This window comes from Telmatherina bonti (genome assembly GCF_933228915.1).
Source record: "Telmatherina bonti genome assembly, chromosome: 9".
Taxonomy (NCBI): domain Eukaryota; kingdom Metazoa; phylum Chordata; class Actinopteri; order Atheriniformes; family Telmatherinidae; genus Telmatherina; species Telmatherina bonti.
The window spans coordinates 7,440,938-7,465,177 of NC_136627.1; the positions used below are offsets into that span (position 1 = coordinate 7,440,938).

At 40.2% G+C, this 24,240-nt stretch overlaps 1 protein-coding gene across 1 annotated transcript in view; it reads left to right on the forward strand.

The window, feature by feature from the left end:
• Positions 1 to 846: 846 nt before the first annotated feature.
• The window catches only part of alp3 (alkaline phosphatase 3), a gene marked incomplete at both ends in the record, with an annotated part of 32,245 nt that continues 8,851 nt past the window's right edge, over positions 847 to 24,240 (forward strand). Inside the window, 9 exons of the mRNA XM_079246653.1 lie at positions 847 to 916; positions 5,718 to 5,834; positions 6,937 to 7,052; positions 8,895 to 9,069; positions 12,509 to 12,681; positions 12,758 to 12,898; positions 14,559 to 14,628; positions 18,043 to 18,177; positions 21,699 to 21,890. Coding sequence (XP_079102779.1) covers positions 847 to 916; positions 5,718 to 5,834; positions 6,937 to 7,052; positions 8,895 to 9,069; positions 12,509 to 12,681; positions 12,758 to 12,898; positions 14,559 to 14,628; positions 18,043 to 18,177; positions 21,699 to 21,890 — 1,189 coding nt within the window. The remainder of the gene's footprint in view (positions 917 to 5,717; positions 5,835 to 6,936; positions 7,053 to 8,894; positions 9,070 to 12,508; positions 12,682 to 12,757; positions 12,899 to 14,558; positions 14,629 to 18,042; positions 18,178 to 21,698; positions 21,891 to 24,240) is intronic.

Genomic DNA, 24,240 nt, shown 5'->3' on the forward strand with positions numbered 1-24,240 from the left:
CCACTCAGAACATTTTAAATGAGCTTTGGTCCAGAGAAGATGGCGTGTTTCTGGATCCTCTTCACATATGATGAAGCTTTAACTGCATGAGTGGATTTCAGGCTGAACTGGGTTCACAGACAGATTTCTGGAATCTTCCTGAGTCCATGCTGTGACTTCCAGTCGAATCATGTCTGGTTCTCCTGTAGTGCTGCCTGACAGCTTCCAGACCAGCAGTTTAGACCTGGTCTCATGCAGGATTACTCCTCATTCTCTGTATCGTTAGAAATGAAACACTGTAGATGGTTAGTTCTTTAATATTTTCTGACATTTCTGAGATTGGTGTACAGATTTACATCTGAGAGACTCTGCCTCTCTTAAATGCTCCTTTCATACCCAGTTGTGTTACAGACCTGTTGCTAATGGACTCAATTGGTAACCGAATGCTTGTCCATTTGTTTTTATTTGTACAAACTACTTTTCCAGGCTTTTATTTGTTCACGTTCCAACTTATAAATAATGTGTTGCTGCCACCAATTTAACAATGAACTCGTGTTTTCCACAAAAATGTAAAATGACTAATTTCCATCATTTGATACGTTGTTTATGTTCTTCTGGAAGTATACCAGTTGATGTTCCCATCAATGTATTCAGTTTCATTTACATTTTCCACAGGGTCTCAACTTGTTTGGTCGTAAACATTGATTTAAAACCTCTCTCCTCTGATCTAACAACAGCTACAGTTCCTCAGTCTGAGGTCAGAGGTTTATGTATTTATGACAGGCTGATAAAAGCAGCAGGTGTGATTGGAGGCTGAGATGATCTTTTGGAAGATCGCAGCAGAAGGTCTTCCACTTCAACGTGACCATGGAGTGGACGAGGGTGACCATCACGTCGCTCTTCTTGCTTGTCGCTTTGGGATTTTCCATCGCCAAGGGTAAGACCAGAACTGAATCTGTGGGTAAACTAGTTCCAGTACTTCGCTTTATTTGTGATATTTATCTTATTTCTCCATGCCTGGGGTGTCAAACTAGTCCTTGAGTGCCGTATCCAGGAGGTTTTTGTTGTTTCAACACACCTGATGCAAGTGAAATTGATCCAGGAGCTTCTTGTCAACTTGTTTATTAAATTTGGTCGGGTGTGTTGGAGCATGGAGACAACAGGAGCATGCAGGATACCAGATCTTGAGAACTGGAGTTTGACACCTGTGCTCGATGTCCTTGCAGCACTTTCTTAAGATTTCTTCTGCTCAGATTTTTTTTTTTATTATCTCTCATGCATTTATAAACATTCATTTTTTTCTTACTGCCTTGAACATAAACTTGAACATAAATTATCTTTAGTCCAAACTTGAAGCAGAATCTTTGATAAGCCCCTCCAGAAGACTTTAAAGATATTATGTAATCTCAGTTTAAATGTTTTCATCTGTTGTACTTTACTCCTTTTTTTGTCTTGTCCAGCATTTAAGCAAAGCAGAATGATTGTCTATATGCTTTATTCTGCACAAATTTACTTTGCCAAGGGGAGCTTTATAGATATAATGATCCCATTGATATTCTGGATTCTTATCTTATTTTTCTATTTATTTTGCATAATTGTTGGTATTACAGGGTTTGTACTGCTGGACCGGACCGGAGAGGACAGAAGAGAGACAGAATCGAAAAGAAGAGAAAACAGAAATATACTTCGTAGAGAAAGAAAGAATAAGAGAGAGAGAACAACCTACGTACATATGCATATAAATATGCATTCATACGTATAGTTTACTCGTCTGTGTTTACACACTGATTTAACCTTCAGCATCATCATGTTTTCACACAGCTGATAAAATCAGACAAGGTCACCTGATTAAAACACATTATAAACCATTTGGTTGATTATTAAGCTGGATGATGCTGTACTCCACCTCTGTAATTGTCAGAAGTCAGGGAACCAACACATTTGGAGATTAAACCACCAACATCTGGTATTTTTAATAAGTGATCCAGTGTGTGTCTCATTTAAAGAAAAACCACCTGATCAGAACAAACCTGGTTACTAAAGAAGCTATCCGAGGATGCTGATGCTCATCAGGATGGAAACGGTTTGTAAAACGGATTATAAAACAGTTTACAAAGAGTTTGGGCTGACCGAATGAAGGAAACTAGAGTCAGACAACAAAGTAGAGATTGACCACTAAAGATCAGAAACACATGTGAGCTCATTAAAGGAAGTTGCATAACGAATAGAGCAGATTTATCTGTGGACTTCTACACTATTCATACCAGAAATATTACGTGTATTCTCAGGTAAACTCTGCACTATGTACAGGTATAGTCACAGTTAAAATTGTTATCTTGGATTATTTAATTCTTTATCTATTTCAATATTCTATATTCATTACTATTTCTAAAGTTATTCTTTTGCCCTGTATCTCTGATGGTTTTTTCCTCTGTGGGTTTTTGCTGCTGCTGCGCTGTAAATTTCCCTGCTGTGGGACAAATAAAGGAATCTTTAATCTTTAGTCCTGAATATCAGAAACATGGGGAGACCTCTGCTACATATAACATTAATGGTGTTTGTGAATCTGTCTGGAACGGTAGGACTGAGACCAGAAAGCTGCTACTCAGCTCCTGAGAAGATATCCGAACATTTAGATGTGAACAGGATCGTCAAGAGAAACCAGTTCCTGCAGCAAGTTGTTGTGTTGGACCAGTCAAGTTAAAGTCCAGACGTCCATCCAGCTTTCTCATCTCAGAGCTGAAGTTCCTGCAGGTTTCAGAGCATGAAACCAAATGGCATCTGGCTAAATATAAACATATGAAATAAAAATACATAAAAGTCTGGAGAGAAAAAGTGGATCAAAGGAGGTTCAAGAGGAAAAGTTAAATGCATCCAAAAGCACCCACACAGTTGAAGACGTGGAGTAAAATGCTGGTTAGAAGCTGATTCTGTTTAGAGAAAAGCCACATGGAGAACGTGAAGATGCAGACCAGGATTAAAGCTGAAGCTGCTTCAGCTGGTTGAAGCTCAGCAGTGATGTACACACCACAACAAAGCCGACTGAATGCTGAGTCAGCACTTTCCATGACTCATTTCTTTTCTTCTGTGGTGACTGGAGAATGTTTTAAGACAACAAAGTGAGTCCAGACCTGGATCCCACTGGGAGCTCTGGGATGTTATGGAGAAGACTTCAAGCGACAGTTTGACTCTCCATCATGTCTGAGTCAAGCTGTGAATGTAAAATAAACATTGTGGCATATGTGTGTAGATCCTCAGTCATCCAGGCTCGAGTAAAGTCAGCTGGACTTGTTTTTTGTTGGTTTCACCTTCATCTGAAAGGCTTCTTCAGGTTCAACCAGTTAGTGAGGTTAAATGGTTGTAGCTTTAAACTGTTGAAGGAATATTTGTTCATTCCAGCAGTTTCCAGCAGCGTTCCCGGCTCAGAGTGGGATGGTTTGGCACAGTAAATCGTGATCTCTGTTGCGTTCCCACAGTCAGTTGTAACCTGCACCTGGTAGGTGTGTCTGTGCAGAGTAGCGTGACGACAACGCCTTCATCAAATTGAAACAAAGAAGAGGACCCAGAAATGGAGGAGGACATCCAGCAGTTTCTGATCTCCTGCTGTGTGGCTTTAAACAACTAACCACCATATATGTAACCCTGGTGCTGTTCCCACGATCGAGTCGCAGAAGAGCTTCATGCTGAGGAGTCCAACAAAAGTGGGACGGAGCAGACGTTCAGGTAGCCCGTGTAACAGAAATAAGAAGCCTACAGACCCGGACCTGTTTGTGGAAACAGGACTGAGTCATTAAGGTCACGTTGCACCACGGACTCACCAAACCCATCTGCTGCCCATCCGAGTCCTTTCCACCTGACGGCTCTCCAACCTGCTTATTAAAGCTGTTTCTCTCCAGCGTGGAGCTGGTTGTGAAAGCTGCATTGTAAGTTGTGTTTTCAGACATGATTTTCTTATCAAACCATCTTTGTTTTTTCCGAAATGTGGACATGTCTGTCGTTAGCAAGGTGTCCTGTCTAGCGATGCAGATGGATGTCTGAGTGTAGATCTATATGCTGCTTCCTGTGCGGTGCCATGATGAGTTTATGAAGCAGCTGTTGGGTCTCTCCTGTAGGCGTGAACATTCTTCGCCACCCTGCATCAGGATGCGGCGACTCGACTCATTTTTGAACGTTTTGTCGTCTGGCAACTTCTGTCTGAGAGTCTCGATTGGTTTCAACAAGAACATTCTTGCTGTTTTTTTCCTTATTCTCTCTTTTTTTTGCTTTGTTTATTTATTTGATAAAAGTCCAGTTGGGGTTTGAAGTGCTTTCTTCATGTTTCTTTGTTCCTGAGTTCTTCCTCTGTCCTCGTAGGAGCATTGTCAGCCAGATGGCAGCTGCGTTGGTTTCCATCACACCGAGACTTGTGCTAAATTTAAATATCGCAACATTTCTGAAAAAAAACCCAAAACTAACTATCAAATATTGCTAAAACATTTTTATGTTTTATGATGCATTTCAGATGTTTTTCTATGGAAGAATATCGTACATAGAAACACTTTTTCCGCATTTACACGCGGCCAGACGTCACATGAAGGGGTCATGGCCACTTCATTTCTGGCAAATTTGCAGCAAACAACGTCAAAACGCAGACTTTATAATGAATTTCAAAGGGAAAGGAGGGAGAAAGGCTTTGAAAAGCCGTGGCAAATTTTCCGGAACAAGTGGAAAACCCTGAAATAACGTGACGTGGCTGCAATGCATGAACCACAATTCTCATAGAAACTCGTCAGCTGGACCAGATTTGACCAGATTTGCGGCTTTATGGACAAAATGCCTGCAAATCACAATCGTTGTTTGTTGAAACTTTACAAATTTCGCCTTTATCTTGCAAAAAACTAAGATGGAAACGGGTGGTGTGAGTCAAAAACTGGATACTGGTCTGTGTGTGTATTCCCAGTAAACATCAGTGCTGTGACATTACATGAGTTTGTTAAAACAGGGATTTAGACCTGATATCAAAGCTGAAGGTGATCTCACTGCAGCAACACAATAAACAGTGACGTTTAGGAAATCCAAGTGCTCAAAAATATTTATGTAAAAAAATAACCAAATATCTGAGTTCGTAACAAGTTTGTAAAATCTAATTCTCTCATTTAAAACTTAATCACCTGCCTTTCAGGATTCACATCTCTGCTTTCCCTTTTCTTCTCCTTCATCCTTCCTCAGTTTTCACCTTAGTTTTCATGCTTTAAGCCTTCTGTGTAGCTTCAGAGGAACTTTCAGATCAGTACATTCAGTCCACGTGGAGTTGCGCAACTGCGGCCGTATCAAACTGTTTACAGCACTCATAGATGTACGGCAGCAGATAAGAGAGCACGAGAGTGAGATATGACAGCTGCTGCTACAAACAAGCATCCTGACACCCACGGTGGAGTCCCAGAGGACAGCTTTCATTCTGCTCCCGGCGATCTGCTGCAGGATGCACACGGAGCCTCTTTGACTCTCAGTTTGATGCTGCTTCAAAGCATAAAGTTACACCTGTGCAAGGACACGCCGTACTTTTGAAGAGCCACTCAAGCACTTTGCAATGTCATAAAGTTGAGGAATATCACTCGTTCTAAACTTTAAGCTGTGATTTGTGCAAACCGACGTGAGAGACAAGTCTTCACCAACATGAAACCTGGCTTTTAGATGCACTTCACATTGTGCAGCCAGTTATTTCTGGATTAACACCAGTTTGATCTGTTTGTCTGCAGTAGAGGAGGAGGACCCTGAGTACTGGAGGAGGCAGGCCAGGGAGAATCTACAGCAAGTGTTGGACAGAAAGCTCAACGCCAACGTTGCCAAAAACATCATTTTCTTCCTGGGAGATGGTAAGTCATCTCCTGAACAGCCTCACCGGGCTCAGCAGCTGAGACACACACCTGTTGAGCCAGGTGTTAAGGCATACATGTCAAACTCAGGCCTGCACTAAAACTATATTTGGCCCGCAAGATGATTTCAAATATGTATTACATCTGGCCCGCTGATCCATGCAGCACACGTACCCCTAACACTACAAATCCCACAATAATGTCTTGGTGAGCTGGACTCTGGACCGGAGTATCTGGAATGGACCCATGTGCATCATCACAATAGAAGCAAACAAAACTGGATAAATATGATGTTATTTACTGAAGGCATGGTCTGTTCAAAGTTCATTCATTCATTTTCTGAACCGCTTATTCCAATTCAGGGTCGCGGGGAAGCTGGAGCCTATCCCAGCTGGCTTTGGGCAACAGGCAGGGTACACCCTGGACAGCTCGCCAGTCCATCGCAGGGCCACACAGAGAGATGAACAACCACACTCATGATCACACTCACGCCTAGGGGCAATTTAGAGTAACCTATCATGCATGTCTTTTGGATGGTGGGAGGAAGCCGGAGTAGGTAGAGAGAACCCACGCATACACGGGGAGAACATGCAAACTCCACACAGAAAGGCCACTGACCAAACCAGCCAAGGATCGAACCAGTGACCTTCTTGCTGTGAGGCCACAGTGCTAACCACTGCACCACCGTGCAGCCCCCTGTTCAAAGTTGAAAGAGATAATTTTTTTTTTTTTTTTTAGGTGTTGGCCTTCATGGTCTGTGATGAAAAGATTTAAGGCTACAAAGTTCCAGATATAGAGACCTGATATTTATTTCAGGTTTTTAAAAAAATTGGTTCTGGGTTCAATGTTTAAGCAAAAATAAGCCGAACTATTATTTAATATATGAAAATGTTAATACAGTGCTGTATCTCAAAGACAAGAAAAACACATCATAACCGTCACTTTCTGAATAAAAAAATGAGTTTGGTCTTCAACTTTGCTCCTCTTTTTAATTTTGGCCCTCTGTGAATTTGAGCCTGACACCCCTGTGTTAAAGCATCACGGTGTGTGAAGGTCAGAGTATAAAATATGTGTGTGCTTGTGATGGTGTGTGTTTGGTCAGGTATGGGACTCACAACCTACACAGCAGCTCGAATCCTGAAAGGACAGCTGCAGAACCGCACCGGAGAGGAGACTGTGATGACCATGGACACGTTTCCACATGTGGGACTGGCTAAGGTGTGCACACACACACACACACACACACACACACACACACACACACACACACACACACACACACACACACACACACACACAGGTGGCTGCACGGATGCCTGAACGTTACCTGTAAACCGTCAGTAGAGTTGCAGTCAGTCATTACTGTAAAACAGGGATCCTCCATCCGGGTCCTCCAGGGCTGGAGTCCCGCAGGTTTTCATAGTGTCCCTGCTGCAACACACTTGTTGTGTATTTTGCAGACACGTGCAGAACTGAGTCTGAGTCCAGCAGGGAAACTTGGAAAACCTGGTCCTCGAGGACCAGGACTGCTGTAAAATAATAAAAGTGTCTGGAACATGCTATTATTAAGCTAGTGAGTCTTACATGCTGCAACATCACGTTAGCAGTATGTAGGAGATGCATGTCGCTAAACTGTCAGTACTGAATATGAACCTGTAGTTTCCTCTGATGAGGAAAGTTTTCCTCCATGTGAAGTGAAACAGCCGCTGCATATAAGACAACAAGCTACTTGTCTGAATTGGAAACATTATGGATTATATAACAATATTATGTTTGATTTTCATTCATCTTTCCTGCAAAATACGTGTAAAACTGAGTGGTTTTGTCTGACTTTAACAAGCTCATGCTGAAACCTGTCCAACACATCCATCAGGACAAGAAATCGTCCAATCAAAATGTTTCTTTATGGCCTCACACACATCCCACCATGGCGTCCTGTAAAGCTCGCTTGAAGCAGTAGGAAGGAATGTTTGTTTTCCTACTTTACTAAACAGTTTCAAACATACAAAAAGATAGTTATGGTTTACAATGTAAAAAAAAAAAAGAGATAAATGCCTGATAATTCAGAGAAACCTTGAAAAATCTTCAGTTGTTTTTTTTTAATTTAAATGTTAACAACAATATTACACAAAAAAACCAATTTTAACTTTATTCTAATCACAAGCAGATACTACATTCATGTTTATGATAATCCCTCATAAAACCTGTCCCAAAAGGATTTAACTATACAGAAACTGTTTTTGTCTTTTTGACTAAATTTACATGAACTAACCTGATCCAGGGATCCCCAACCCTGGTCCTCGAGGACCGCTGTCCTGCAGGTTTTCCAAATGTTCCTGCTGAAACACACCTGACTCAGACTCTGCACATGTCTGCTAGATACACATTGATTTGAATCAGGTGTGTTGCAGCGGGGACACTTGGAAAACCTGCAGGACTCTGGTCCTTGAGGACCTGGACTGGGGATCCCTGCCCTAATCTAGAATATATCAGCACATGGATAAATAGTATTGGTCATTTTAAACCAACAGGATCTAGAAGTTAATTCTTTGACAGACAGCAAACCAGTCTGAGGACTGGAGTTATGAGATCCAGGTTCCTGGTCTTAGTGAGGACTAGATCTGGACTAACTGCGGCTGTCTGATGGAGGTTTTAGGGAGACCTGTAAGGACAGCATTACTGTAAAGATAGATACATATATCAGTCCTGTAATCCTCCAGATGTTCTTTATGTGATAAGTGAAGATGTTACAGATGATTTTAATGCTTTTCTGACCCCCTTTAATATACTGATATTATAAATGTACTAGTTGTACTCTAAATGTTTCTTTTTGGCACTTTCTTTACTTGGTTTTATTATTGTGTTTTTATCCTTCAGTTAGAGCTGGAAAAGTGTTTTTACAAATATGAAGGAAAATACTTATTTATTTGTCAAAACATTTTAAAAATATGACAGTAATAGTTCGTTTTTAGTTCTGTTGACTACCTGTTGTCATTATTCACATCAGGCTCATGTTGTCTAGAAGTTTACTCTGTTTCTGCATGTGTGTGTGTCCCGCAGACCTACAGCGTGGACTTCCAGATTCCCGACAGCGCAGCCACAGCCACAGCGTATTTGTGTGGAGTGAAAACCAACCTGAACACCATTGGAGTGAGCGCGGCGGCACGTAACGGGGTCTGCAAAACCCAGAAGGGGAACGAGGTCACGTCCATCCTGAAGTGGGCCAAAGATGCAGGTGAGGTCCCCACAGCACAGATAAATTATGTCTCATAAGTAGCAGTAGCATTCAGAGCTAGAAACCACGGGGACCGGCTTATTTATCGAGCTGTTGGGATGAGGAGGAACTCTTTTCTTTTATGAAGCAGTTAATAGTCTTAAAAATGACCTAGAAGTCCTGCTTTCTACAGATTCAGCCTGATATTCTCCTCACTGAGTCGGAGAGTCTTTCAGACCATAAGAAATGGGTTTTATGTACATCTTAATGTTGCTACAGACTAGAAAATACAATCAGAAAATTCACACAAAGTTGCACAAACTGTGGCTGGTGAGTACGGCGTTAAGGATACTGAACGTATTCTGTGAACTGAAGGTTACCTGAGCAGATCTGACCTGCAGGAGGAGCCCAAAGCTGAGCTCAAACCACTGAACCAGAGTCACAATGCATGTCTACATGAAGCTAGAACCAGGAGAAACCAGACTTCTGCAGCACAGACAGTAACCCTGCTTAAAGAGCAGATTTCTCTCAGTGTCCTGGAGACAACAGAAACCCCCCCAGGTCTTTTCTGAACTTGATTTTCCAGCCGAGCGCTCGGCTGCAGGCTGCAGGGACTCAGGAGAAACCACAGTAGGAAAGTCCTTGACTCTCATTGTCTCCACTCTTGTCATTGGCTATAGACAGGAGCAGCTCTGTAGACTGACTGTAGGTGTGTGAAGGTGTATGTTTGTGTGTGTGTGTGTGTGTGTTATGTAGCACCAAAAAACTATTTTTAGTCATTGACCTGAAAGAGAAACTATAGAATATGATGTTAAAAAGCACATTTAAAAAACCTCCACTCTATCATCACATGTTTCTTGCAGGGGCGGATCCAGAGTATTTTTTAAGTGGGGGCACAGGGGGTAAAAAATGTTAACTGAGGGGGGGCACCCAAAAGTGAGAAAAATGAAGGCTGCTACTGATCTCTGTCTTCAATATTTAGTCTACAAAGTAGAAACAGTTACTTTTCTTATGGCCCTTTTCCATCAGTATCAGTTTGTCTCAACTTAACTCACCTCAGCTCAGTTTGTAGGGTTTTCCACGAGGCTTTTGTACTCGTTTACCGGTACTTTTTTTGGTAACTTTTCAGCCCAGGTTCTAAGTGAGCTGAGTTGGGTCGCTATTGGTCAGGGGCGCGTCCAGTCAGGGGTCAGGGAGTGAAATCACTGGAAGAGCGACTCCACAAGTTGTTAACATTACGTGACAAGCAATGGTGCAACAAAAGTTTGTTCCGTGGTCGAACACTGAGGTGGAGACATTTCTTTGCTTGGTTGCTGAGGAAAGGATACAGAGGGAACTAGAAGGAGTGACGCGAAATGAAAATATCTATCAAGAGCTTTCCGACTCGATGGCTACAGCTAGGAACGGAGTTGTCGAGAAGAGCTGAAAAAGCTCAGAAGTGACTATCGGCAGGTCAAGGACCACAATGGTTGGAGTGGATCAAACAGACGAGACTGGAAGTGGTTCCAACAAATGGATACGATTTATGGTCAGCGACCAGCGAGCCGCAGAACAAGTAGAAGATTGCCTCTAGGTCCTTTGTTGTTATAAAGCTTGCCGTGCACAACACTGACATCACAGTGATTTCACACAAACCCCGCCCCTTTTAGACCTGGTAGTAAACTGTGACGGAAAAGAAACAGGACCAAGCTGAGACGAGTTAAGTTGAGACAAGCTGATACTGATGGAAAAGAGGCGCTAGATTGTACAGTTACACAAAGCATTTTTGTCTTCATCGTGCTTTTGTCGGCTACATTAAACTTCTATCTTGTAAGGAAGGTGCACGTGACCTTTTCATTTTCCACTTCAACATTAAAACTCAAATGTCCCCTTGTTTATAATATTTTCATCAACATCTGGCTCTTATGGTCAGTTAGTAATCTCACCAGTAGGCTTTTCAGCATTGTCAATGATCACAACAGAGAGGAGCATCTCACCCAAACACGCTGTTCTCTTCATGTTTAAACTGGAGTTTAAAAACTGGATGATGTCTCAAGGAGACTGAAAACAACTTCCACTTCAGCTAAACAAGTACTATAAATTACATTAGTTTATGTATTACCATGTACTTCCTCATGAAGTCACATGTTTTGCCACTGGAACTTCAATGTTTCACTCCATTCATGAGATATAAACACACTTATCAGATCACACCAGCCAGACAGTTTAGTTTTAAACTTTGTATTTAGCAGTTTTACATCTGAAGCACATCAGACAGTTCAGGCGCCACTCCAGCTTCTAATGAAGGTACCTTTGGACTTGTCATTGTAAGCCGGCAGGCATCCTGGTGTGTGTCAGACTCATAGCAGAGCAATTAGGCTAAAAATAAGTAATGAGTAGGAGGGCACCAGCAGAAGGCCGTCCTGCATCACGTTAGCTGTCACAGACACAACAAAGCATCAACAGAAAGAAGGATTTTATGTGCATAAAGATCAAGATGTGAGGTTTAATATTAATATTTACTGTGGTTTTAATTTAACTTTAAAGTGGAACTATTATGTGCATTTCAGTTTAATTTATTTTTATTTCTGAGACCAGAAGGGCTGGGATTGATCGAGTTATTGTTACAAATGGCTTTATTTACTTCAGACCGACCCTCTCCGTAGGCTGTCAGATCAGCCTGCGGGCAAAACGAGTGGATTGAGACTCTTCCGCATTAAGCCCCGCCTCCCGCCACCGCGCTACATCGGGAGCGTGCACCACACTTGCTTTCGCCGTCATTGTAACATCTCATAAACAGAAGGATTAGGCTCATATGAACTCAATAAAAAAACAAAATACAATGTCAACACATAGCATACAGCCCTACATGTTGGAACCTGAATCAGACCCTGAAAACGAAGTGGAAAACAGCAACCCACAGCAACGAATGCAGCAGGATGTCTCTCTTTGGTAAACTCACCAGCCATCGTTGGAAATAACTTTATCCCACGTTTTCCACCCGCCTGATGTATTTGTACATGCCCTTGTTAACCAGTAGAAGGCAACCAATCACCGAACCTTATCCCCCGGGACGTCACAAGGATTTCCAAGTAGAAAAAACTCTCTAAAACGACGCGTTTTCCGTCGCCATGGAAACCGAACGGAGAGCGTGCTGGAACTCAAACTCAAACTCAAACATGCGTTTAGGTGATAAAAAACGGTGTCGTTCACATGTCTGATGAGGATTCAACACTGTAACACTGTAGAAAGCTCAGAAAACTGGAAATACCATCATAGGACCCCTTTAATAACTAAATCTGCTTCCTCATCAGAAAAATTTTAAAAATACTTTAATAGATTTATCACTAAATCATAGTTTTGGCTTTGGATATATCTCAGTCCTCACTTCCAGAAAGTTTCTGGCAGTAATTGAACCCCACACACTACTCCTCAGTGTGTTCCTCACTTTTCTAACAAGCATCCCACCTGTTGTTTTCAGGAAAGTCTGTTGGCATAGTAACCACCACTCGAGTGCAGCATGCCACCCCAGCAACTGCGTACGCCCACAGTGCCAGCAGGAAGTGGTACAGCGATGCCGACATGCCCGATGCTGCCAAGAAGGACGGCTGCACCGACATATCGTCCCAGCTCATCAAGAACGTAGACATTGATGTGAGTCCTCATGACACGGGTCGTTGACATGAGAATGTTTGGACATGTTGGTTTATTACTATATTTGTGTTTCCAGGTGATCATTGGTGGAGGTAGAAAGTACATGACCCCCAGGGGTACCAAAGATCCAGAGTACCCTGCAGACTTCACCTCTAGGGGCAGGAGAAGAGATGGACGAGACCTCATCAAGGAGTGGCAAAGCCTGAAGCTGGGAAAGGTAACGCTGGCATGCTTTCTGATTGTCTCTGGGATTCCTTCATGTTCTCCAGAAGGACGATGTCTAGCATCAACATCGGCAAGCAGAAAGTTTCAGTACATTCTGGTCTTCACTGACTCGTTGTTCTTTAAGACAAGCCCAGAAAAACTCACATAACTTTTACAGGAGCTAACTCAGAGCAAAGGAAAGCTTTATTTTTTCTTCAGATGGCAAAAATATGGATTATTTTTTGTGATAGAAATGAAATGCATTCAGCTAGAAGGACATCAACCTCAGAGTGGAGCATGCAGATAAAGCTTTTGTTGCAGTGAAAAATGTGAAATATTAAGATTGAGCTGGAAAACAGTCTGCAGTGTCCAAAACCTCAAACTTCTGAGGTCATCAAATGGTGTAAAAACAAACTTCTGGTTCTTCAGTAAAATCCAGCTTTGACATGATGGGATGAGACTATAATCTGAAACAGGAAGCAAAAACTTTTAAAAAAACTTGAATGTCCGTGTTAAAAGTGTTAGTTTTGCATGTCTGGAAAAATCTTTTTAAATTTATTGAAAAGTATTTTGAATGTCTGAAAAAAGGTTTGAATATCTACAAGCACAATTTTGTAATAGAATTTTTATTTTTCACAAGTGCAACAAGCACATTACAGAGTTTCAGCCTCATATTTACCTCTTATTTCACCCTGTTGCTTTTTCAAGCAAACATTTTCAGAGTTTCAAACATGGCATTGTTGTCCCACCACATTCGTTTGGAAAAAGTAGTATGAGATCTAAAAACTGTTTGCATGTTTGCAAAAAAAACTTTTGAAACCTTGAAAATTTAGTTTTGAAATTATAAAATCATGTGCAAACATCATTTTATATGTGAGCTCTGGGTACAACACTGTTTTTTGGTTTTGCAGAGTTTTAAACCTCCAATTCACCCTCACATTTTCAGAGTTTTGTCCACAATGCTGAAAAGTTGTTATTTTTAGCAGCGTGCTCTTTCTGCTTTGGTTTGAAACTCTGAAACTCTGAAACTCACACTCTAAAAAAATAGAATAAAACAATGGCAGGATTCTAATCCAGTATGACATGGGCAAAGTTAATGATTGTCAAGTCAAATTTATTTATAAAGCACATTTAAAAAGTTAACCAAAGTGCTGTACAAAGCAAAGCAGATAAAATGACGAAAGCCATCAGTAAAATAAAATAAACCAGTATATCTAATAAAACAATAGACAAGAAAAAAAAACTATATGAAACTACACTAAAATAACAAAAACACACAACATAAATACATTAAAAAGCAAATTACTGCTCGAGCTAGAGGATAAGCAGTGAGAAAAGGTATGTTTTAAAATCATCAGTTTTCTGTACCGATTACAAGGCAGATTGTTAATGTTGGACTTTAAATTTGTCTTTATTTACGGAACAGAAATTAGACGTTATGATGCTATTTTTTTCATATGATCGTATGATAGTGATTATATACTAATAATACTATACTGAGTTAATGATTAGCCTACTTTATTTTCTGATTATATAGAAAAACATAGGAAGATTAGTATCTATAAGGTTAAAAAAGTAGCTGTAAGTATGATTGTGAACAGCAAGAACAGCAGGTGACTTAGTAGCCACAAAGCTTGTTATCAGCTTAAATGCTCCCTTTCTCTGTGTTACAGGTTGCCCACTATGTGTGGAACAAAACAGATTTTGATGCTGTTGAGCCTGAAACTACAGACTATCTCATGGGTAATTTTCATAATTCTTTTATGTCTTCCTTCAGTTCTGGTGTTTTGTGGAGCAACAGCCTCCCTATTTTAGTGATGTAAACAAACGGTAAACTCACTGTACATTGTTTTCATTTCCACCGTACAAAATGTTGAAATACTGAACTATACTTTAAAGAACTAACAAAGGCTGTTGTAATCCAAGTGCATATTTTATTAGCGTTATTAGAGAAACTTTGTCAAGGTAATTATACATTAAAAAAACCCACTAAAGCAAACACCTGAATTTATTAGAGGCTGGAAGGTAAGAAAACCACCAGAAGTAAGACGATCCACAAGAGAAACACTGTGTTGTACACCTGAATAATTTTTCTATTGGTCTCCATGCTTAGCTAAGCCAAACTAAAATATACTGAGGTAAACTAAGGTAAACTAAGATACTGAGGTAAGCTAAGCTAAGATAAACTAAGCTAAGCTAAGACAAACTAAGGCAAGCTAAGCTAAGATAAACTAAGGTAAACTAAGCTAAGATAAACTAAGGTAAACTAAGCTAAGCTAAGCTAAACTAAGGTTAACTAAGCTAAGCTAAGACAAACTAAGGAATGCTAAGCTAAGGTAAATTAAGCTAAGATAAACTAAGGTTATCTAAGCTAAGATAAACTAAGGTAAGGTAAGCTAAGGTAAACTAAGCTAAGATAAACTAAGGCAAGCTAAGCTAAAATAAACTAAGGTTATCTAAGCTAAGATAAACTAAGGTAAACTAAGCTAAGACACACTAAGGTAAGCTAAGCTAAGAAAAACTAAGGTAAACTAAGTAAACCTAAGATACACTAAGGTAAGCTAAACTAAGATAAACTAAGGTAACCTCAGCTAAGATAAACTAAGCTAAGCTAAGACAAACTAAGGAAAGCTAAGCTAAGGTAAACTAAGCTAAGATAAACTAAGGTAAGCTAAGCTAAGAAAAACTAAGGTAAACTAAGCAAAGCTAAGATAAACTAAGGTAAGCTAAGCTAAGATAAACTAAGGTAAACTAAACTAAGCTAAGCTAAACTAAGGTAAACTAAGATAAACTAAGCCAAGATAAAATAAGGTTAGCTAAGCTAAGATAAACTACGGTAAACTAAACTAATCTAAGATAAACTAAGGTTAGCTAAGCTAAGATAAACTAAGGTAAACTAAGGTAAGCTAAGATAAACTAAGGTTAGCTAAGATAAGATAAACTAAGGTAAGCTAAGCTAAGATAAACTAAGGTAGGCTAAGCTAAGGTAAACTAAGCTAAGATAAACTAAGGTTAGCTAAGCTAAGATAAACTAAGGTAAGCTAAGCTAAGATAAACTAAGGTAAACTAAGCTAAGCTAAGACAAACTAAGACTAGGTAAGCTAAGATAAACTAAGGTTATCTAAGCTAAGATAAACTAAGGTAAACTAAGCTAAGACACACTAAGGTAAGCTAAGCTAAGAAAAGCTAAGGTAAACTAAGCAAAGCTAAGCTAAACTATGGTAAACTAAACTAATCTAAGATAACCTAAGGTTAGCTAAGCTAAGATAAACTAAGGTAAGCTAAGCTAAGATAAACTAAGGTAGGCTAAGCTAAGGTAAACTAAGCTAAGATAAACTAAGGTTAGCTAAGCTAAGATAAACTAAGGTAAGCTAAGCTAAGATAAACTAAGGTAAACTAAACTAAGCTAAGACAAACTAAGACTAGGTAAGCTAAGATAAACTAAGGTTATCTAAGCTAAGATAAACTAAGGTAAACTAAGCTAAGACACACTAAGGTAAGCTAAGCTAAGAAAAGCTAAGGTAAACTAAGCAAAGCTAAGATAAACTAAGGTAAGCTAAGCCAAGATAAACTAAGGTAAACTAAGGTAAGCTAAGACAAACTAAGGAAAGCTAAGCTAAGGTAAACTAAGCTAAGATAAACTAAAGTTATCTAAGCTAAGATAAACTAAGATAAAGTAAGGTAAGCTAAGCTAAGAAATAGTAAGGTAAACTAAGCAAAGCTAAGATAAACTAAGGTAAGCTAAGCTAAGATAAACTAAGGTAAACTAAGCTAAGCTAAGCTAAACTAAGGTAAACTGAGATAAACTAAGCCAAGATAAAATAAGGTTAGCTAAGCTAAGTTAAGATCAACTAAGGTAAACTAAACTAAGCTAAGATAAACTAAGGTTAGCTAAGCTAAGATAAACTATGGTAAGCTAAGCTAAGATAAACTAAGGTAGGCTAAGCTAAGGTAAACTAAGCTAAGATAAACTAAGGTTAGCTAAGCTAAGATAAACTAAGGTTAGCTAAGCTAAGATAAACTAAGGTAAACTAAGCTAAGCTAAGATAAACTAAGGTTAGCTAAGCTAAGATAAACTAATGTAAGCTAAGCTAAACTAAGCTAAGATACACTAAGGTTAGCTAAGCTAAGATAAACTATCTATCTATCTATCTATCTATCTATCTATCTATCTATCTATCTATCTATCTATCTATCTATCTATCTACAGCAGCAGATGATAAATAGCCTTGAGAGCTAATGAATGTTTAAGAAAATTTAACATAATGTTGTTAACATATTTAAATTAGCTCTTAGAGCTAATGACAGTAACAGAAATAGACATTTGAGTACTTTTCCAAGGCATTCTGGATGTGCTAACAATACCGTGAGGTAACTAGCTAGTTCAAACTTTTGAAGAAATATTTTCAGTCAGAGTACAGAGAGTAGTTTCAGATAACCAGAACCACAGCAAAGAGTAACCTCAGAGTGTCATCAAATAAGCAGATAAAAGCTCAGAATTGCATCCATCGTTGTTTATTTCATACTCTGAGCTAGCTTAGTTGTTGTCAGCTCATGTTAAATTGACAACTGTCATATGATTGTGTTATTTCTAAATTATATCTAGCTCCTTTGAAATATGACAAATAATCCAGAAACTGAGATATAAAAGGTTAAAAGCTGTGCTTTTCTTTCACCAAATAAGAACTAGAGCTGTGTATCTGTGATGCTAGCCCCTATCTACAGTCTTTGATTGGCTAGATGTATGTTTTTTTTAACGTAATAATAATTATAATGTTATAGATATAAAAATCATTCAAATATTCATAATTTACCAAAGGGGATTAATAAAGGTTTTTTTCCCCCAATTTAATTTACCAAATATGTTTGTATCCGTAGCAGCTGCACAGTTTCAGCAGCCTGTGTAATGGTGTCAGTGGTGTGTGATGGTGCAGAGATGTACATTTAGTCATCAGACTATTTCTGGACTGAGTGGACTCTCCTGCTAGAGGTTGATGATAGAGGTTCGGTTTTTTTCCCTCCAGAGTGGTTCATCACTGCCTCTGTTCTGCAAAGAGGAGGTTGATAATGGAATTTTTGTGCTATTATTTCTCTTATGAGGGTGAATAAAGAAAGCATGCTGTAATTCTAATTTGATTTACTTGTACACCCCCCCAGCTCTATTTGAACCCAGTGATCTGCGTTTTGAGGTAGAAAGAGACCCAAGCATGGATCCGTCAATCATCGAGACCACAGAAAAGGCCATCCGCATCCTGCAGAAAAACCCGAAGGGATTCTTCTTGTTAGTAGAGGGTGAGGAAAACAGCTTCAGCACACTACCATTACCAAGGAACAGCAAAGTTTTAAAGAAAAATAGGCCGGTTTTCTTCCAGGTCGATTCACTTAATTTACATTCACGTATAAAAGTCATGAGTAGCCACATTTATAGCCAACTTTTATATATGTATATGGATAGATTTAGATATAGATACAGATAGAAACAGAAATGATCATACTCTATAAACATTTTAATAAATTCCAGAAAATTTACCTTGACAACTTTTAATGAGTAGAATAACATCATTAAACTGATTCAGAGGTGCACCTGTGCTACTCTTATGCTTCACATAATAGACTGTAAAATCTGCCAAAATCACAAAACTAATGGTGGACCTTCATAAGTCTGCTCCATGCTTGATGCATGGTGAGACCATACTGCAGTTATTCTGCAGTAATGTGTGTTTTTCACAGCTCCTGTACGTTTGACTTTACTGCTGATGTTGGTTTAAGTTGCTGCTGCATCTCCAACCTCCACGCTGTGTCGTATCAGAGAACATCTTGTACCTGCAGAAGATCTGGTGGCTTGACATTGATTCTGCCCGCACCTCGATGAGTTTCTGTTCTGGTTCACCGGCCTCCTCTTCCATCTCTCCTTTAATCTGAGGCAGCCGCCTGGGGACTCCGCGGTTCTGCCGAGTGTCTTCACCGTGTCTTAAAAATAACAGGAAAATGTATAAATAGAAGCAGGCATATGGCGCAGCCGATCACTGACAGCCCGCCGATATCACAGTTCGTAAATGGGGTCTGCTTCACTCTGATCCAACAGTAGAGAAGACGAGATGAGGAACATGGGACAAGGTTGCAGAAAAACCTTCTATGCAGATTAGGGGTGTCAAACTCCAGTCCTGGAGGGCCAGTATCCGGCAGGTTTTTGTGGTTTCCCTCCCCTCATGGAGACAACATAACCAGCAGGATACCGGCCCTCCAGGACTGCAGTTTGACACCTATAGATCCAACATGTTTGTAGGTGGATCTATAAAGCCATGCTTGGTCTGGGTAAAGTCTAATTATTTGAGTCTTCAGTTGACCCATTCGAGATACGTCAACCCTTACTTTACGCAGTTTTTAAAACACATTCAAATTAATTAAAAAGCAGTCAACTCATGTTAGGTCACTGAAGAGAAGCCAGAAAAGAAGACAAGTAGAGTTCAAGTCAAATGTCCACTGAAGGGGCTAAGCCAATGCTTTAAGCCACTGGAATGTTAGGATCGGAAAGTTTTGCTGACTCGCTTTACCTGATGTGGATGATGTTTATGAATTGTCCAGACGCTGCAGTTACAGTTTAAAAGCAGATTTATTTCCCATTTCGAACTCCAACATTTCCATAGTCAATAAACCAACGGCATTCTGCGCGTACAGCGAGTTCCCGGCAAAGCGGTCAAAACTGAATTTCTTTTCCGGCCTAACACACACCTTACACACACAATTTCCTGTCTTATATAGTCTTTCATTAATTGCCCCCTACATCCACTTTAAAAAAGTCCATATCAAGTCCCAGGTAGTGTGAAACGACTCCAAGGTGAGCTTCAAGTGAAATCAGACGAGTCCCAGTCAGTTTTAATCCTAACAGACTGCTTTACCATTAGAGTTTATATAAAGCAATTCCTGAAATAATTTATAAAACAACAAAAATGTTTTATAAAGTAAGCATCCATCCATCTATCCACCAGCACTCAGCACTATCCATCAATCGTAAACAATGAAGGAGTGTGTGGTTACCCTGCAATTCTTGCTCTTGGACTTCCAAATTTGTGTTGACTTTCACATATGAACAAGTCATCTGTTGACTGCAACATTGAATAATCAAACATGAAGAATGGCAATTGTTTTAATGGAAAAGGGTAACTATAGTCGGTTTATGATGTTGTTAGCTACAATGTGTAGCTTAGCTTAGCATATTTAGATTACAAACCAGGAACATGTAAGAGACATTTATGTATCTTTTCTCAGATGGCAACCACACAGGTGAATGTCTACTATGCATTACAAAGTCCATACAGATAATTATTTATACATATTATTGATTTGTCATTACATATAGGCTATCCAGCGATTACAAATATATTGACTATACAATAAAAACAGTAAAAGAAAGGGATTTGCAGTAGTAGAGTAGAGTGACGTTTGATGTAACCACAAGTTCCGACTTTTCCTTGATCATCGAGCTGTTACCTGGCTCTCCAACCTATAAGGTTGTCTGCTTCTCAATGCTCCCTGACTACTCAGCTGCCACCTGGATTCTTTAGCCAGGTTCAAGTGTCGGTCATGGACTCAAAAGCTCCACTTAGCAACACACACAGTACAGCTCAGATTTACGTACACACACAGTAGGATAGCAAAAAGAGCAATGCTAAAATTAGAGCTTTTCTTTTATGCTTTTCCAAAATATTGCACTACACCTGCTTCCAAGATACTTGGACTCTTCTACTTGGCTCTAATTTATGACCTGGAAAGGACACTCTGAATGCAGACCATGGCCTTGGACTTAGAAGTACTAATCCTCATTTAGGTTAGTTTTGAACTGCTTCAGTGAGAGCTGAAGATCACTACATCATTATGACCAGAACTGATCTCAAAGTGGAGCCCTGGTGGAGTCCAACCAGCATGAGAAACTGATCCATCTTCCTGATGGCAATGTGGATCAGGTTCTGGTTGCACGGTGGTCCGGTACGTTTTAGGTGCATTCACACCAGGACAGTCCACTAGACTCGGTCCGATGGGGGACTTGGCTCAGTTGTAGGGGTTCATGCTACACTTTGGTCAAATGTGCCAAACCTTTACAATAATTTATCCCCGTTCCCACCAAAGGTGGTCGCTGCAATAGTAGTAGTAATAGACAAAACTATCACTGTTTTGGATTTTTATTATGTCTTATGCACGTACACTGCAGAAATACACTGCAACAATGGACGCAGTATGAACACCAGACGAGGCAGAGGACCCTTAACGCCATCGCTGTGTATTAGCCCACTATGCAATGCTACGACAAATGCAGGAAGAGACTTTTTTTTGGTAGTCAGCTTCCTGTATGTGGTCCGTTTCAAACGCTGAGAACTGCGTTTGTTGACGGACTGAGTCCACTTCTTTGGTCCGAATCAGAATTCATTTGGCACGTTCACATTTCCCCAAACGAGGCAGACTTTCCGAGCAAACAGACTCAGATTCAGATCAAAAAGGCTGATGTGAATGTGCCCTTATTGTCAAAGCACTCTCCACAGATGAACATAGTGAATGCTTTTGATTTTATATTTTCAGAATCTCAGAATAAAATCGTTCTCCATAAAACCTGATAAGTTAAGAGCTGCAAAGTCTTAGATCCCGGTCTGACTGGATCGGACCTCATCTGTCAGCAGTCCTTCAAATTCTTTGAACATTTTTTAGTCAGAAATGAAGCGCCTGGTTAGCTTAACTATTAACGATTATTCTGTCAGTCAAACTGAGCTCCATCCTGTGTGTGTGTGTGTGTGTGTGTGTGTGTGTTTGTGTGTGTTCAGGCGGGCGAATCGACCAAGCTCACCACGACGGCCGGGCGTACATGGCCCTCCATGAGGCTGTCGCTTTTGATGCCGCCATTGCCAAGGCCCTCGAACTCACCAAAGCGCAAGAGACGCTCACCATAGTGACAGCTGACCACTCCCAACCTCTTACCTTCAACGGATTCCCTTTCCGAGGACAGAGCATTCTGGGTAAATGCAGCTCAACTTCCTGAAGCTCTGATGCACAACTTTACATTTAGTTTAAATCTTTGCTTTTCCTGCATCCACGCATTTCCCCTTTCAGATGTGTTTATCCACACTGTGTGTGTCTCAGCCGCCAGCAGCTTGACATTTCTCCTGCCTTCCCTTCCCTGTAATTACAGCCTGGATGAAGACTCTCAGCTGGCAGCCTTCCTCCTGCTCGCTGCTCTATTTCAGTCCTTCTCTTTCTCCTCATTTCTCCTCTCTCTACCTGCCTCCAACCATCCACAGCATCGCCTTCCTCCCCCTGACATCTTCTTCTGCTGTCAGCTCCTCTCTGCTGTTTGAGGGGCTTATAATTGACCGTGTGTTTTCCTCACCTTCAGCTTTCCTCTTCCTCTCTGTTCTCTCTCCTTTCAGTTGAAAGCTTGAAACCAGATAAGTTATTTCTTTTCTGGAAAACATTTTGGCAGCCAGAAAAGGAAGCGCAGAAGCAAAGAGTAAATCCATTATAATACTTTCATTTATATTAAACCACTAATGTCAGCTTCACAGAAGAAAATTTCTGATATTTTAGAGCTTTGTTGGCATGGAAACATACATTTTTATAAGATTTAACTCACAAATATATCAATACACACAACTACTGCTACATCTGACATCATGAAAGTCCTGCAGAGACACTTTTTTGCTTACTTCTGTAGGCATATGAACACCTCTCAGGACCCATTACAGTTTGCTCATAATGGACTTGGAGTTGAAGACGCTATTATCTTCCTCCTTCAGAGAGCCCAGTCTCCTCCAGACCAATCAGGCAGCGCTTTGAGGATCATGTTCTTTCATTTCTGTGCTTTTAATACCAATTAGCTGCTCTGTTATGTGAGAAGCTCCATAAATTCCATGTGGAAACCTCTGCAACCACCTGGATTATAACAAGCTAAAAAACAGTCCACAGTCTGTGAGACTGAAATGTTGTGTGTCTGAGATGGAGGTCAGCACCACTTCTCTTCACACTTTACACCTCAGACTTTCAGTACAACTCTCCGTCCTGCCATTTGCAGAAACACTCTGATTACTCTGCAGTTGGGGAGTCTATCAGTATCCACATTTCCATGGAGACTTTCACCAGATTCAGTTTGAAATCATCCCAATTTAAGAGTTGTTTCCATGGGAACTAATCTGTTCCGATCTGGTGTGTACACGCACTAACATTTAAGCAGAATGGTCCTTTCTGATACGCGCAGAAGGATGTTTACATTGTGAGATTTATCACAGATGGAGAGGTCTACAAAGTGTTCGTTGTGGTTGTTGCGGGGCTTTCAATCAGCATGACACTCATTCCCTCCCGCTGACGAGGAAAAGCCAAAGAGACGGCGTTTGCATTAAAAACAAAATTTCTGCTGCTGTTCAGTGACTGTTTGTTCGCCGCCATCTTCACAAGTGAGGAACCATCACTAGTTTTGCATTTATGTCTAGTCAGAGCATTGCCGTGAGAAGGCAGAGTGACAACTTTCAGATTCGATGTTTACGTGATACCATGATGTTTGGGAAACAGAATATTCTACCTCTGTGAAACCCAATGAGAATCCTTTCTGTTTGATGCTTTTCTTGGGGAATGAGGTGTGTACATGGATCATCTTCATTCCAATGCAGCTTCCAAAGCGAAACGTAGTGTAAAAGTAGCTGATGGACAAGAAGCTGAGTGCAGAGAACCAGTCAGTCAAGTTGTGAGATGGTGCAGAGATGGTCACCTGATCACCTGACGTGGAACACAAACTAAAGACATGGTTGCTCTCTTAAGGAGCAACAGCAGTAAAGAAAACACAGTTTCACATCTGAAACCGGTCTGTTGTGGGGAGTTTAATCAGCTTTGCAACTTCTGCAGCACCAGAACCAAAGTCTGACGAAACTCTTCATGTCCTCCTCTCAACACAGCGAAGGAACAACAGTGTTCAGCTACTTTCTACTCCTACTTTCTATGCCTACTTTCTTCTTCTACTTTCTACTCCTTTCTACTTCTACTTTCTACTTCTACTTTCTACTTCTTCTTTCTACTCCAACTTTCTACTCCTACTTTCTACTTCTACTTTCTATTCCTACTTACTGCTTCTACTTTCTATTCCTACTTTCTACTTCTACTTTCTACTCCTACTTTCTACTTCTACTTTCTACTCCTACTTTCTACTTCTACTTTCTACTTCTTCTTTCTACTCCAAATTTCTACACCAACTTTCTACTCTTACTTTCTGCTTCTACTCCAACTTTCTACTCCTACTTTCTACTTCTACTTTCTATTCCAACGTTCTACTCCTACGTTCCACTTCTACTTTCTACTCCTACTCTCTACTTCTACTTTCTA